General features: G+C 44.2%; 1 protein-coding gene across 2 annotated transcripts in view; it reads right to left on the reverse strand.

The window, feature by feature from the left end:
- The window catches only part of GRIK3 (glutamate ionotropic receptor kainate type subunit 3), a 222,667-nt gene that overhangs the window by 81,366 nt on the left and 126,621 nt on the right, over positions 1–14,680 (reverse strand). For both annotated transcript variants that reach the window (XM_042951591.1, XM_042951592.1), the window contains exon 2: positions 3,624–3,800. In XM_042951591.1, the coding sequence (XP_042807525.1) occupies positions 3,624–3,800 (177 nt within the window). The remainder of the gene's footprint in view (positions 1–3,623; positions 3,801–14,680) is intronic.

Here is a 14,680-nt window from a genome sequence, read left to right on the forward strand (position 1 = left end):
GGCACCTCTACGGGGTGCGTTAAGTTCCACAAAGGACTCCTGCCCGCCCTACGTAAAAGACTCCTACAAGCCAATAAGAAAATGACAAGCGACTCCATTTTAAAAGTGGTTGAAAGCCTCAAAAATCACTCCGGGAAAGAGAAACTTCAGATGCCCTATTAGCATATGAAAAGATGCTCAACATCTCCGGTCGCCAGGGAAATACAACGTACAACTCTAATGAGATATCCATCACATGAACCACCAGAAACAAAACTGACTTCACCCGTAGTGTTTGTGACGACGTGGAGCGATTGCCACTGCCATCGGATGCCCAAGGGGTGGGTGCTGTAACTTGGAAAGCTGTCTCGCTGACCATATGGCATCCTGTGACCTCGTACTTCTAACTCCTGGGTGTCTACCCACCAGACAATGTGCACACTTGCGTGCCACAAGACAGCTACCAGAACGATCAGGGCAGCGCTACCCTGTGGGCCCAAATGGAAGTAACTCGAATGTCCGACAATAAATTGAGTTTTCAAAATTGTGGTGTGTTCATATAATGGGACACTATACAACAATGAAGAAGAGACTCCTGCTATATTCAACATCCTAGATGAATCTCACAGGTATATTATACACGCTGAAAGGACACACTGGTGTTCTATTTACGTGGAGTTCAAAAACAGGCAAAACGATGTATGGCACCAGCCGTCAGAACAATGGTTCTTTAGCACAGTAGTGAAAAGACAAAAAGGTGGGTAATCTAGCAGAAGATATGGACAATGGTCACATAATTACACACACACACACACGCATATCCATGGATCAAGGTTGTGAAAGAAAAGTCCAGAGTTTTATGAGGTGAAGACTTGACCTGGTTTGGGGACTTGGGGAAGGCTCCCCCGAGGACCTAGACAAATGGCAGGGCAGAGGTGGGACAGGGGAAGGGCATTACAAGCAAAGAGAACAGCATGTGCAAAATCCGTGAGGTGGGAGGAAGCATGGCACCCGGAGGATGGCAGGTAGGGCTGGAACCCAGAGGCCGAGAGAGCGTATGGCACAAGAGTGGCTGGAAGGTCACATTTGGGCTAGACTGGACAGACCCCCCCTTGGGCTCTGATGATTTGGGGGAAGAAAAACAGGACACGCCATTCAGGCTTTTAAGCCAACAAGGCATGTGGTGGGGGATGGTGTGTGTGTGTGTGTGTGTGTGTGTGTGTGTGGCTTTGGTCACTTGGATCGGTCTGACTGGACTTCCAGAGCTGGGTGGTTCTGTCTCAGGCCTAGTCACCCACCACTTGGCAGTTCCACATAGTTTGGGACTCTAAGTTCCTGCTGGAGGAAGTGCCTCAGAAGGCTCTGGAGTTCTGCCCTGAGCTCAGTGCTGGCTGGGGAAGGTCCCTATGCTGACTCACAAGTGTGCTGCTAAAGAGCTGTCATATTATTTTAGTGATTTTTAGGAAAAAAAAAACGAACAGAATACCCAGCCTAGCCCTTTGGGGTCATTGTGCCCACGTGAAACTCTGTTCTGATTCCAGGCGTTTGTTCTATGTCCTCACCTTTTCACTGAGGAGTTTTGGTTGAGTTCAGTTACTTTCTAGCTGGACGAGGCCAGGCAGAGGATGCCAGCAGGAACTCTCAGTAGGGAGGTGGATATCTGACTGCACGGCGTTGGCCACAGGGCACGCGGATAGAGAGCTGGGAGGACGCAGGTAGGGAGGGGGGCATACCAGCACAGGGAGAAGGGTGATGGGCAAAGAACCACTCTTCGAGACTAACAGCATGGGGATGCTCTAGTCTGTCTGCAAGTTGGCTCTGAGACTCAAGGCAGCGGTCTCAAAAATGTCAGGGAATCGTGCTCAATGTCAGGAACCCTGGGCCCTTCAGCTCACAAGGCACGGAGGAGCAGGGAGGCGGGACAGGACCCAGGAGAGGAGAAAGTGCCTGTAGATGTGAGGCCCCTTAACCTGACGACTCGGTGGGTAGAGAGCAAGACAGCCAATGTAATAAGAGCAAAGTCATGCTAGACACTGTTCTAGGCGCTTCACAGAAGCGTGTCCACTTTGCAGATGAGAAAACTGAGGCACAGGGTATTTTGTTCAAGGTCACAACTAGTATCAGCGTGGACAAGGTGTAAGGCTAGGCACTCTGGCTCCAAGCTCACGCTACACTGCCTTTCTGTGTTAAGATGTCTACCCACGATGGGGCTTTGGAAAACAGAACCAGCATCAGGAAGCACCTTGGCAGATTTATACCTGGGAGCCCAGGAGACCATGATTAGCTATTGGTAACCCCTTAGGAAGACCAAGGAGATCTTCCCAAGATACATGAATGATGCTGTCCCTAAGCTTAGCTGACAGCGGGCCTGGGTAACGATGCTCAGACTTCCACGCTCCATTCTCACATCATTCATTCATCTATTCACTCAATAATTATTTCATTGAGCACTTACACTACACACCAGTCTTTTAGGTGCCAGGGCTACATCAGCTACCAAGAGAGAGCCTTCCTTTCAGTAGTGTTGGAGAGAAGGGGAAACACATCAAACACACACCATCATTTAGCTACAAATTGTGATAAGGGCCTTGAAGAAGAAAAGCAAAGGGCTATGATGACAAATTATAGGAAGGATGACCTTGTCTTTCCTGGGAGTGAGATTCCTTAGGCCTGAGATTTTATAAATAGAGTTCCGTGGACATCTAGGGATATACGGAAGCTATTTCTAGAGTTGTTTGAGCCTCTAAGTTCATTTCAGTTAAATACATGTGTGTGAGTGTGTGTGTATAAACTATATTTTTAAAACAGTAACAAGAAAAGCGTATGTGTATACTCAAATGTGCTATACGACGCACTGGGAACTGTGAGCTCATTCAGGTATTGGCAAGTTGCCTTGTTTTTGTTTTTTGTTTTTTTTTCACCTGAGAATGTTGGAATAAAGTTCTCCAGTCATTTCTGTGCAGTTACAGGAACTTATTGTGAGTGTGTCACTAATAAGGAAGGCTGCAACCCAACATTTATTTTGTTTCTTAAAACTCAGGTGTGGGGAAAGCTGATTGGATTTACTAAGACCTATTTTTATGACTTATAATTTTCTTGTTACTGTGAAGCTAAAATAAAGCATGGAAATGTATGGAATGTCAAACTTAAAGTGTTACCCACAGCCTCTGGGGTGAAATCATTGTAGCCATAGAAGCAACTTCATTGTTTTCAGTAGGTCTTTTTATGGCAAGGAAATGTTGCATATTTGAACTTATACATTATTTGTTTTATAGGTATTTTAAGTATTGTTATCTGGATAAGATTTCAATTAAAAAAAAACAAGTTTGAAAATGCCAGCTTCGGTTCAAAGATGTTGGGGATCTGATGCGACCTCTCCAGTCCCATCTCAGACCCCCATTCCTCATCCTCCCCCTGCTCCCATGGCCCCTCATTCCCTCATGGCACCTGACAGTGGCCTGGAAATTCCTGATGGACACCTGGGGGATGACACAGCCTAAGCTGAGCTGGGAATGAGGCAGGACCCCAACCCAGACAGAATAGACTCTAAGCTTCAAGCCCACCAAGAGCTCTGGCCTATTTTCAGGACCCTGGATAGCAAACAGGCTCCTCCTTTATCCCCAAACCTGGAAGACAATACTCACCCTTTTTGGTGGCCTCGAAGCTGTCGTGAAAGTGAATCCTCTGGATATCATAGGTCAAGGTTGTGTTGGGCAGCAGAGTCCTATTCCTGTTGATGATGTTGGCAGAAAATCGAAAGGCATGCTCCTCAGCATTCATGACCTGGGCGTTGGGGCCATCTGCATACTCAAAGATTCCTCCTGCGAGAGAGAGGTAAAATCATGTGTGCTGGGGAAGGAGGGGCATGCTAACAAAGATGTTTGGCTCAGAAGGTTTTATGGGCAAGATTTTCCCCTAAAAAAATGTTCAACAATATCCTAGATAATTCCTATACGTAGAAATTGTGCCAGAGCGTAAGAAATAGGAAAATTCTCCTAGTTCATTTCACTCAGCCAGGGACTGGCAAACAGAGCCAAATAAAATGACCAACTTATTAATACCGCTATGAAAATTTTCAACAGAGTGCTTGCCAGTAGAATCTATTAGAATGTGACAAGGATAACATGACCAGGTAGAGTTATAGTCAATATAAAGAAAGGGTGGTTCAACATAAAGAAATCTATGAATATCATTCCATTACATCAATAGTTCAAAGGAAAAAAAAGAACACATGATCAACTCACAAGATGCAGAAAGGCATTTGATAAAATCCAATAGACACTGCTGTTAAGAACGCTTCATAAACTAGCACCAGAAAAGTCACCGCCTTGAAACATCTTTAGCTCAAATCTGCCTTCAATATCACACTAATGGCGAACACTAGAGACATTCCCATTAGAGAAATAAAGGAGGGATAAAGATCCACGCCACACCATTAACCAACAAAATAAGAAAAAGAATTTAGAGGCACACGTCTTGGAAAGAAAAAAAAAAGCTTGCAAATGTTATAAATGACTTCCTACAACCCCTTAATCCCCCAAAACAAACACTAGTTAAGAACTAGTAGGAGGGTCGAGTTAGATGATCAGTTAGCATAAATTAACACCATTTCTCTATATCACCAACAATCAGTAAGAAAACCTAATTGCAAAAGATCTCCTTTATAACATTGACAAAAACATTAAATAACTAGTAATAGAGCAAATAAGAAGTATGCAATTTCAGCATTAAAAATGACAACAACACTACAGTAGGGAGATATAACAGTAAGTTTAAATGACAAGGCATGTTCTGTTCCAGGATAGTTAGGCCCAAGAATGGCGGTGTCAGTTTATTCCAAATTAATTTTTCAGTTAATTTAATGCAACTCCTATCAGAATCATAGAAGGGTTCTTCTTTTACTTGACAAGATGACTGTCAAATGCATCTGGAAGACTAACCGGGAGGTAACAGCCTGAAGAGAAGAGAGGTGATCTATACTGCCAGATTTAAAATGGATCATAAAAGCCAAAATAATTAAAAACATGTCCTAATGGCATATGAAAATACAGACAGATCAACGGAATGAGATAAAAAGCCCCCAGAGAGAGATTTAAGTAGAGATGAGTATTTAAGACACGACAAAGGTGGCCATTTCCAATCAGTAGGTAAAATATAAATTATTCATTAATTGTGCTGAGACAATTATTCCATTATTTGGGAGAAATTTAAGTTAGATTCCAATCTTAAGCCATATATCAAAATAAGTTCCAAGTGGATTGGAGATTAAATAGCAAGAAAGTCAGGGAAGGAAGGAGGAAAGAAGACAGTATAAAAGTACCAAAAAAGAAAATATAGGTGAATGTTACACAATATTGAGGTGGAGGAGGCCTTTCCAGGAATTACAGTAAAGTCAGAAACCATAGGAGAAACATGAATAACTCTACAGAAATAATATATATCAAATAATAATCTATCAAAACTACCATAAACAAAATTAAATGGCAAACATCGAACTTGGAAAAATATTTGTAACTTACTTGGCTGTATAAAAGTTGATGATCTTATTAAAAAAAAAAAACACTTAATGAAAAAAGCCCAAATACTCCAATAGAAAAATGTGCAAAGGATAGTTCCCTAATGACACGGGGCACCTGGGTGGTTCAGTCGGTTGAGCATCTGACTTCAGCTCAGGTCATGATCTTGTGGTCTGTGAGTTCGAGCCCTGCGTTGGGCTCTGTGCTGACAGCTCAGAGCCTGAAGCCTGCTTCAGATTCTGTGCCTCCCTCTCTCTCTCTCTGCCCCTCCCCCACTCATGCTCTGTCTCTCTGCCTCTCTCAAAAATAAATAAACATTGAAAAAAAAATTTTAAATAATACAAAGGAGCTGTTAACGTATTAAGAAATGTGTATCCTCTCTAAACATCAAATAAACTCCATTTCAACCATCAGTGAGATACCATGTTTTGTCCATCCCGTGGGCAAACACAAAACAAATTATAACACCCAGCTTTGCTGAGTGTGTTTAGAAACAGACGCCTGCCTAACTTTTGGTGGAAGTGAGAACTGGTACACCCTGCCTTCCCGGTGGCTACCAGAAAATATCAAAAGCCTTAAAAATGCTCAGGTCTTTGACTCAATACGTTTTGACTCAATTTCTTCGGTTTCTAGGAATTGACTCTGACAGCAATGGTGGACACACCAATCATGCGTGGGGCAGGGGGTCTTGAGACGTCCAACACCAGGGACAGAGTCAATAAACCACAGTAAGCTGTATATTTCCATGTCATGGCAAAAATTTAATGATTTGGAACCTCCCACAACGTAGTTTTAAGTGAAACGCAAAGGTTGTAAGGTGCAGTGTGATTCCATGTCAGTAGAGGAAGAACGGAAGGAAGGAAGGAATGGAAGGAAGATGAGGAATTTCTACTACTGACATAAAAATAGGAGATGTTTTCAAAACCGCACAGGTGAACGGTCCCATGAGGTAGATTTCTATGTTGTTCTTCGTGCTTTTCTTTATTTTCCAAATGAAGTTTTTATGTTTTCTTTCTTCACTCTTTTAAGGAATCAACTATCAAGGTATGATTTACGTTGAGAAATTCCACAACATGCGCCTTGTTTTAAGTGCATGGTGACTTGTGGTGAATGTACTGACTTGGGTGGCTACTGTCACAATCCTGAACATTCCCGTCACCCCAGTAAGATTCCTTGTGCCCATTTACAGTCAATCATAGTTTCCGCCCCCAGCCGCAGGCAAGCACTAATTTACTCTCTGTCTCTAGAGATTCCTCTTTTCTGGACATTTCCTATAAATGGAATCCTATAAATGAAAGAAGAAATAGGTGGTCTTCTGTGTCTGGCTTCTTTCACTTAATATATTTTTGAGCCTTACCCATGTTGTAGCGTGTCTCAGTACCTCATTCCTTTTGGCCGTTAAATAATATTACTTTCTACAGATGTGCCACAGTTTCTTTATTTGGGTTATTTCCATCATTTTGAAATTTTTTTTTTAAGTTTTTCTTAATGTTTATTTATTTTGAGAGAGAAAGAGAGAGAGCGTGTGCGCGCACTTTGGGGGAGGGGCAGAGAGACAGAGACACAGAACCCGAAGCAGTCTCCAGACTCTGAGCTGGCAGCACAGATCCCAACCCGGGGCTCGAACACATGAGCTGTGGGATCATGACCTGACCTGAAGTCGAAGCCTGAGCTTAACCGACTGAGCCAGCCAGGAGCTCCTGAAAAAAAATGTTTTAAGTGAGTATTTTAAGGGGTGCCGGATGGCTCAGTTGGTTAAGCATCCAACTTCAGTTCATGGTACGATCTCACGGTTTGTGAGTTCAAGCCCCGAGTCGGGCTCCGTGCTGGTAGCTCAGGGCCTGGAGCCTGCTTCCGATTCTGTGTCTCCCTCTCTCTGCCCCTTTCCTGCTCGCACTCTGTCTCTTTCAAAAATAAATAAAATTAAAAAAATTGTTTACGTGAGTATTTTATGAAAAGATGCTTAATGTCATTCATCATCAGGAAAATACAAATCAAAGCCACACTGAGATACCACCTCACACCGGTCAGAATGTCTAAAATGAACATATCCGGAAACTATACATATTGGTGAGGATGTGGAGAAGCGGGAACCCTCTTGCACTGTTGGTGGGAATGCAAACTGGTGCAACCACTCTGGAAAACAATATGGAGGTTCCTCAAAAAATTAAAAACAGAACTACCTATGACCCAGCAATAGCACCGCTAGGAATTTACCTGAGGGAAACAGGAGTGTTGATGCATAGGGGCACATGTACCCCAATGTTTAAAGCAGGGCTTTCCACAACAGCCAAATTATGGAACGAGCCTAAACGTCCATCAACGGATGAACAGATAAAGAAGATGTGGTTTATATACACAATGGAATACTACTTAACAATGAAAAAGAATGAAATCAAGCCATTTGCAGCAACGTGGATGGAACTGGAAGGTATTATGCTGAGTGAAATAAGTCAGTCAGAAAAAGACAGATATCGTATGTTTTCACTCATACGTGGGTCTTGAGAAACTTAACAGAAGTCCAGGGGGGAAGCGAAGGGGAAAAAAATCGTTACAGAGAGGGAGGGAGGCAAAGCACAAGAGACTCTTAAATACAGAGAACAAACTGAGGGTTGATGGGGGCGGGGGAGAGGGGAAAATGGGGGATGGGCATTGAGGAGGGCACCTGCTGGGATGTGACCGGGTGTTGTATGTAAGCCAGTTTGACAATAAATTATATTAAAAAAAATAAAGCAAGTATTTTAAAAAGTGGATAAATAAACCTGCACCCCTGCCTCAGGCCTCCAGCAGGCTTACGATTTGTAACATGTAGTGTGTATGCACGTGAGTGTGTGTGGGTGTGCATAAATGGGCTGGGCGCACGCATAAAACAAGACGAGAAGAACTGTACCCCAAACCGTCAAGAGGGGTTCTCTCTGAGTGACAGGATTATGGGTGACTTTAATTCCCTTCTTTGTGTTTTTCTGTACTTTCCAAAAGTTCTACAGTGAACATGTGTTATATTTCTAATCAGAAAAGCCATCATGTGACTGTGTGTATGTGTTTAAAGGAAAATAAATGATCAAAATACCATATGATCTGGTAATTCTAGGGATTTTAATTTAATGCTGGGGAGTCAGCATTTCTAGGGATATAAATTTAGAGTAAGTTAGAGACACATAAACACATTTATGTACAAGGATCTTCTTGACTATGATATTGAAAAAAATAGAAACAATTTAATGTCCCAAAGTAGGAAATTACTCAATATATTAAAAGCCAGCCATATGGCAGAACAACTTGCAGGCATTAAGAGTCAGGGTAGGGGCGCCTGAGCAGTTCAGCTGGCTAAACATCTGACTCTTGATTTCAACTCAGGTCATGATCTCACCGTCGTGAGATCAAGCCCCACATAGGGCTCCATGCAGAGCGTGGAGACTGCTTGGGATTCTCTCTCTCAACCCCTGCTCTTGCTCGCTTGCGCTCTCTCAAAATAAATAAATAAACATTAAAAAAAAAAAAAAAAGAGTCAGGGGTGCCTGGGTGGTGGCTCAGTCGGTTAAGCGTCCAACTTCGACTCAGGTCATGGTATCGCGGTTTGTGAGTTCGAGCTGTGCTGACAGCTCCGAGCCTGGAGCCCCCTTCGGATTCTGTGTCTCCCTCTCTCTCTGCCCCTCCCCTGCTTGTGCTCTGTCTCTCTCTCTCAAGAATAAATAAAACACTAAAAATAAAAAATAAAAAATAAAGAGTCAGGGTATAGGATGGCATGATATGGTGCCCAGCATTTGCTGCAAAACAAAAGGGGAAGGGTGAGTGTGTGTGAAAAGGATACAAATGGGGCATAAAGGTGAGGAGTTGCTGATCATTGGGGCCGGATGGTGTCTGCAGATGCTTATTACTGTTCTCGTAAAAACTCACGAGACTCAGACGGAAACCTAGTAGAAATTAAACAGCTCATCAAGGAGCCAGCGTACAAATAGAGACAACATATAGCCTTCCTATATATCAGCAATAAACCGTGAGGAATTATAAGGAAAAAGAGAGACCCTATTCACAAAGGCAACAATAAGAAAATAAAATACTTTACAATAAATGTGCAATTCTTATACCAAGGAAACCACAAAACTTTACTGGGGGACATAAAAAACTGGAATAAATGGAGAGGCATAACTTTCTCCTGGAAGAGAAGGCTCAATATTGTAAAGATGTCAGTTCTCTTCAAATTAATTTATAAATTTAATGCAACTCCAATTAAAATCAAAAAGGACATACCAGAAGGGCATACACGAAAATGTTAACAGAGGTTCTTTCTAGAAAGTAAAAAGATAATGGATTGCTTTTGCTTAGTGCTTTTTTTCCCCAAGTCCTCTGCACCAAGCAAGAGCTTTGGTAATAAGGAAAAAGCTTTAAAAGAATGCTCTTAAGGAATACTTAATGTTATAGAAAATGCTCATTCTTCGCCCCCCACCCCACCAAAGCAACAAAATTATATTACAGTTTGAAATCTATTTATCAAGGTAAAAGCACATTATCTATATTTACAGAAAAAAGACTGGAAAGATTTGTACCAACATCTGATCGATGCACATCTCTGGACAGAAGGGGCTTATGGATACGTTTCCCTTGCTCTTTGTATTATCTTGATTCTTCTAGGTTATTCACAATAAATATGCATTTTTTTTGTATTTGAACATGTAAAAATAAAAAAAAAATGTATCAAAGAGAGCCTGGGAAGAAGTCCAGTCACTATAGATCCCATCCCAAATGAGGGTCAAAGGTCATGGGACAAGGAGCCATTTCCTAGGGCTTCACATCTTCCAGGCCTCTCACATCCTGGTGGGGAGGAAAGGAGAGAGGTTGATATCTCACAAGGGTGGTGACACATCTCAGGCACTGAGACCCCAGCCTTGGGGATATGCGATTCAGTTCCATAAACAACCACCAACCTCTACCACATGCCAACCTGTCACCGGGTCCTAGGACATCAAGAGAAGTTGCCACCAGGCTCCTGCTTCTCAAGGAGTGCTTAGGCAACAATAAGCAGAAAATACCCAGCACCTGTGTGGTGCTTAGCTGTTGGATATAAAAGCCATCTGGAAAATGGGTACATACTACCAACGGTTGACCATGGCAAGGAAGAAAATGATGTAACTAAATGCACGTCACATGGAGAGAATTTAGCTTATGGTAATTCTTTATTTTTTTATTTTTTTAATGTTCTATTTATTTTTGAGACAGAGAAAGACAGAGCATGAGCAGGGGAGGGGCAGAGAGAGAGGGAGACACAGAATCTGAGGCAGGCTCCAGGCTCTGAGCTGTCAACACAGAGCCTGACACGGTGCTCGAACTCACAAACTGCAAGATCGTGACCTGAGCCCAAGTCGGACGCTCAACTGACTGAGCCACCCAGGCGCCCCTCATGGTAATTCTTAAAGGAAGACACAAACAATGCCATTTATTTATTTTTTAATTTTTTTAACATTTTATGTATTTTTGAGAGACACACAGAGACAGAGTGTGAGTGGAGGAAGGGCAGAGAGAGAGGGAGGCCCAGAATCCGAGGAGGCTCCAGGCTCTGAGCTGTCAGGACAGAGCCTGACGTGGGGCTCGAACTCACGAACCGCAAGATCGTGACCTGAGCTGAAGTCAGCCGCTTAACTGACTGAGCCTCCCAGGTGCCCCCAAACAATGCCATTTATAAAAACAAAATGAATTTTAAACTTCCACGTTTTAGGGCAGAGGGTGGCAAACTTTTTCTGTAAAGGACCAGATAGTAAATATTTTTGGTTTTGTGGGCACGATGGTCTACTCAACTTTCCCACTGTAACATGAAAGTGATGGACAGTATGTAAACAAACAGGTGCAGGTGTGTTTCAATAAAACTTTATTTACAAAAACAGGTAGCTGGCTGGATTTGGCTGGTGGGCTGTATGTAGTTCATCCCCTCTTCTAGGGAAGGGCAGCCTTTATCTTAGAGGTAAAAGGACTTCAGGGCCCGGATGGAGAAGAGAACACTGTGATAGTACTAAATTGCCGGGCAAAGAAAAGGAAAGATGCAAGGTTGAGTTCTGAACCAGGAGGATGGGAGAAGGGCCCAAGAGGAAGGGAACAGGCATGATGTGGACCCAAAAAGGGAGACAGGAAAAGAATATGACTCATGGCCAAAACCAGAGGAGACCAGTATGAAATCCTTCCCGGCAGGAAAGAGTTGTGGTAGTACAGTGATGCCCGGTGCTTAGTTTTCTGTGAGCCTGCACTGTGCTGTCACCTCCCTTCCTTACAGGAGCCCTGACATTTAGTAGAGTTGCCCGCAGAAAGTGGACACCAGCTTGTGCTCTTTGGGGGAAGTGACGAAAGGTGGGCAGCGCCCAGCACAAGGTGAATGGGGCAGAAAGAAGATAAGAAGTAGAGAAGGTGGGAGAGAGAGAAGAGAAGTTGGAATAGGAGAGGTTCGGAGAAACTGGAAGCCCTGGAGGATCCTCAGAGACACGGCGTGGAAGAGGCGGCCCCTCCCCTGCTCCCAAGCAGGGGTGCAAGGATGGGCGTCATTCTACTTGAACATGTAAGGGCAAGGTGATCCCTAAAGTTGAATGTCTCGGGACACCAAGGCAGTACGTATCTGGGTACAACACAAAGGTTGAGAGAGCAGGTTCTGGATGTAGCAGACCCGGGTTTGAATTTTCCCTTCATAGGGTACCCTTTTCTCTAGAGAACTGTTCTCAGTTGAAGGGAGCCACTTTGCCCAAGAGGTTCCACCACTCATCTTGGCCCCGGGGACAGTCTGCAGCCACTGATAACTCATGAACACTGGGGCTCAAAAGTGTGGTCCCCTTGCCTCAAGATGGGAATAACTGTATGCATGTATGCAAGAGCCCGCCCCCCCGCCCCCGCCCGAGCACCTCCATATTGCATCTGGCAAAGGCCAGATCTTACCTGGGGCCGTATCTTTGCCTAGCCCGGTCTGCTTCTCTACCCTGATTTGCCTATCCCCCTACAGAATTTTCCTAAAGAGCTCTCTTCCCCTCTATCAACCTCATGCATCCCAATCTCTGCCTCAGGCTCTGCATCTGGGAGACCTGATCTAAGATGGGGGTGACATTACTCCAGAAGAAGTATCAACCACACTTTACCTTTCCATGCTTTTGAAGGAAGGGAAAGGGGGCACCGAACCTCGTCAATTGATAAACCATCAAGGGTTCTTCTACCCTCTCCCTACTGGGTCCTCTTGACCCCTTTCCCTTTTGTGCAGGGGGCTTCTACAGACCAGGGAGCTTTGGGAGCTCAGGGTCTGATAGGGTAGGGCCCTGACTCAAGCTCCGCCCCATGGAAGAAAGGCTGCTTTGGGTCTTGGCTTCTGGAAAGAGCACCCTGCCCCACTTAGATGCAGTTCCCCCATTCAATTGGCTCCCCTCCATTTTCTCCCTTCCCATACATTCCTCATGATCGTTATTTAAAGAGGCTAATAAGTAGGTTGGCACCGTTGATTAATGCATAATCTTAATCATGATTGCATAGTGTAATTGGCATTAATTTGAAGAGCCAGTTCATTATGAAAATAATTGTCACTGCTTTCTGCTTTAATAAAATGGAGCAGAGACACCAGGGCTGCTGAGAAAATGGGGTGTGTGTGTGTGTGTGTGTGTGTGTGTGTGTGAGAGAGAGAAAGAGAGAGAGAGAGAGGAGAGATGGGTTCCAGAAGATGTAAGCAGGGGTGGAGCACAGCTGGAACTGGAACATTTTCTTTAAACAAGATCTTGAATGGAAAGCTACTGGGTAAAAAAAAAAAATAAAATAATAATAATAATAATAACAACAACTAATGTGTCAGGGATGATGCTGAGTGCCTTCCGCACTCTCCATTTAGCACTCACAAGAACCTCTACAACCCATTAGATAGAAGCTATTACTGTTCCATTTCACACAAGAGAAAACTGAGGCCCAGGGAGGTTCAGGTTATATTCAGCTGTTATTAACTACTGTGTAGTAACTTCTCTTCTACAACCAAAGCCAGCTTGTTAGAGCCAACTGTGAAATTTTCAGAATTTGTAAGTGAGCTGGCAGCTTGAAATCAGCCATGGTGAAAGTATTTACACCACGGAAATAAGCAGATGCTACAAATTAGGACTTTTTTTTCTGGAAAGTGTGCTTCCTAGCACACCGCTGCCCAAGCCTATTTCCATCATCTGGGCATTTAAAGACTTGGTGCCGTGGTTCTAGAGAAGGCTCTGTAGCCCCCAAGGTTCCACCAAGCACAGCACAAAAACCACTGCTCAAATCTACCCTCGTCTGCGGAGTGAAAGTCAGGGCCAGGGGTGAGGGAGGGGGGGATTGAAGTGAGCTGTGCCCACTGGAATGAACCTCCTTCTGGCTCCTTCTACAACAATGTGCTATTGTGTTTTGAGAAACACTCTGGATACCCTAAGCAAAAATGCCCACATTAAAAGTTGTTTTAATGTGTATTTATTTTTGAGAATCAGAGAGACAGAGAACAAGTGGGGGAGGGGCAAAGAGACAGGGAGACAGAATTGGAAGCAGGCTCCAGGCTCTGAGCTGTCAACACAGAGCCCAGCGCAGGCCTTGAACCCAAGACCTGTGAGATCACGACCTGAGCTGAAGCCAGACGTTCAACCAACTGAGCCGCCCAGGCGTCCCAGAAATGCCCATATTTTTAAGATTGCTTTTTCTGTCTCTGAAAACGTGCCCAAATGGTGGAATTTCCCTGCCTCCCAGGTGAGCCTGCTATGGTGGCCTGTGTCAAGCTGAATGGGACCTCAAAAACCAGGAACAAGGATTGTCATGGCTTCCTTGCCAGGCCTCATCCTTATAACATTAAGGGCAAGGGCCCTGGAGGCACCCCCACCCCCCTAACACATATTCTTTCTGGTCAGATGGACCTAGAAATACCCTGAGGCACAGGTCTTAGGGCAAACGATAGCACAAGGCTGAGTCCCTTTGGTCAAGCCCATGACCTCATGACTGTCTAGGGCTAGTCTGGAAACTGTTGAGATTTTCCTTTCTCTTGAACAACTTTGTGCTCCCGAATTTGGCCCTTGCAAAAGCAGCCCAGCCCTGAGTGGGGTGAGCCTGGGAGACTCAGCAGAGCCTGTGCTTGCCTCCCCCGTCTGTCTGGCAGCAGAGTCCCAGGAGACACTCATGTTCCCAGCACCAGGCCCAGGCACTGTCTGTCCTCCGGGGCCTGAGTCTGC

This window comes from Panthera leo, chromosome C1 (genome assembly GCF_018350215.1).
Source record: "Panthera leo isolate Ple1 chromosome C1, P.leo_Ple1_pat1.1, whole genome shotgun sequence".
In the NCBI taxonomy this organism is placed as follows: Eukaryota; Metazoa; Chordata; class Mammalia; order Carnivora; family Felidae; genus Panthera; species Panthera leo.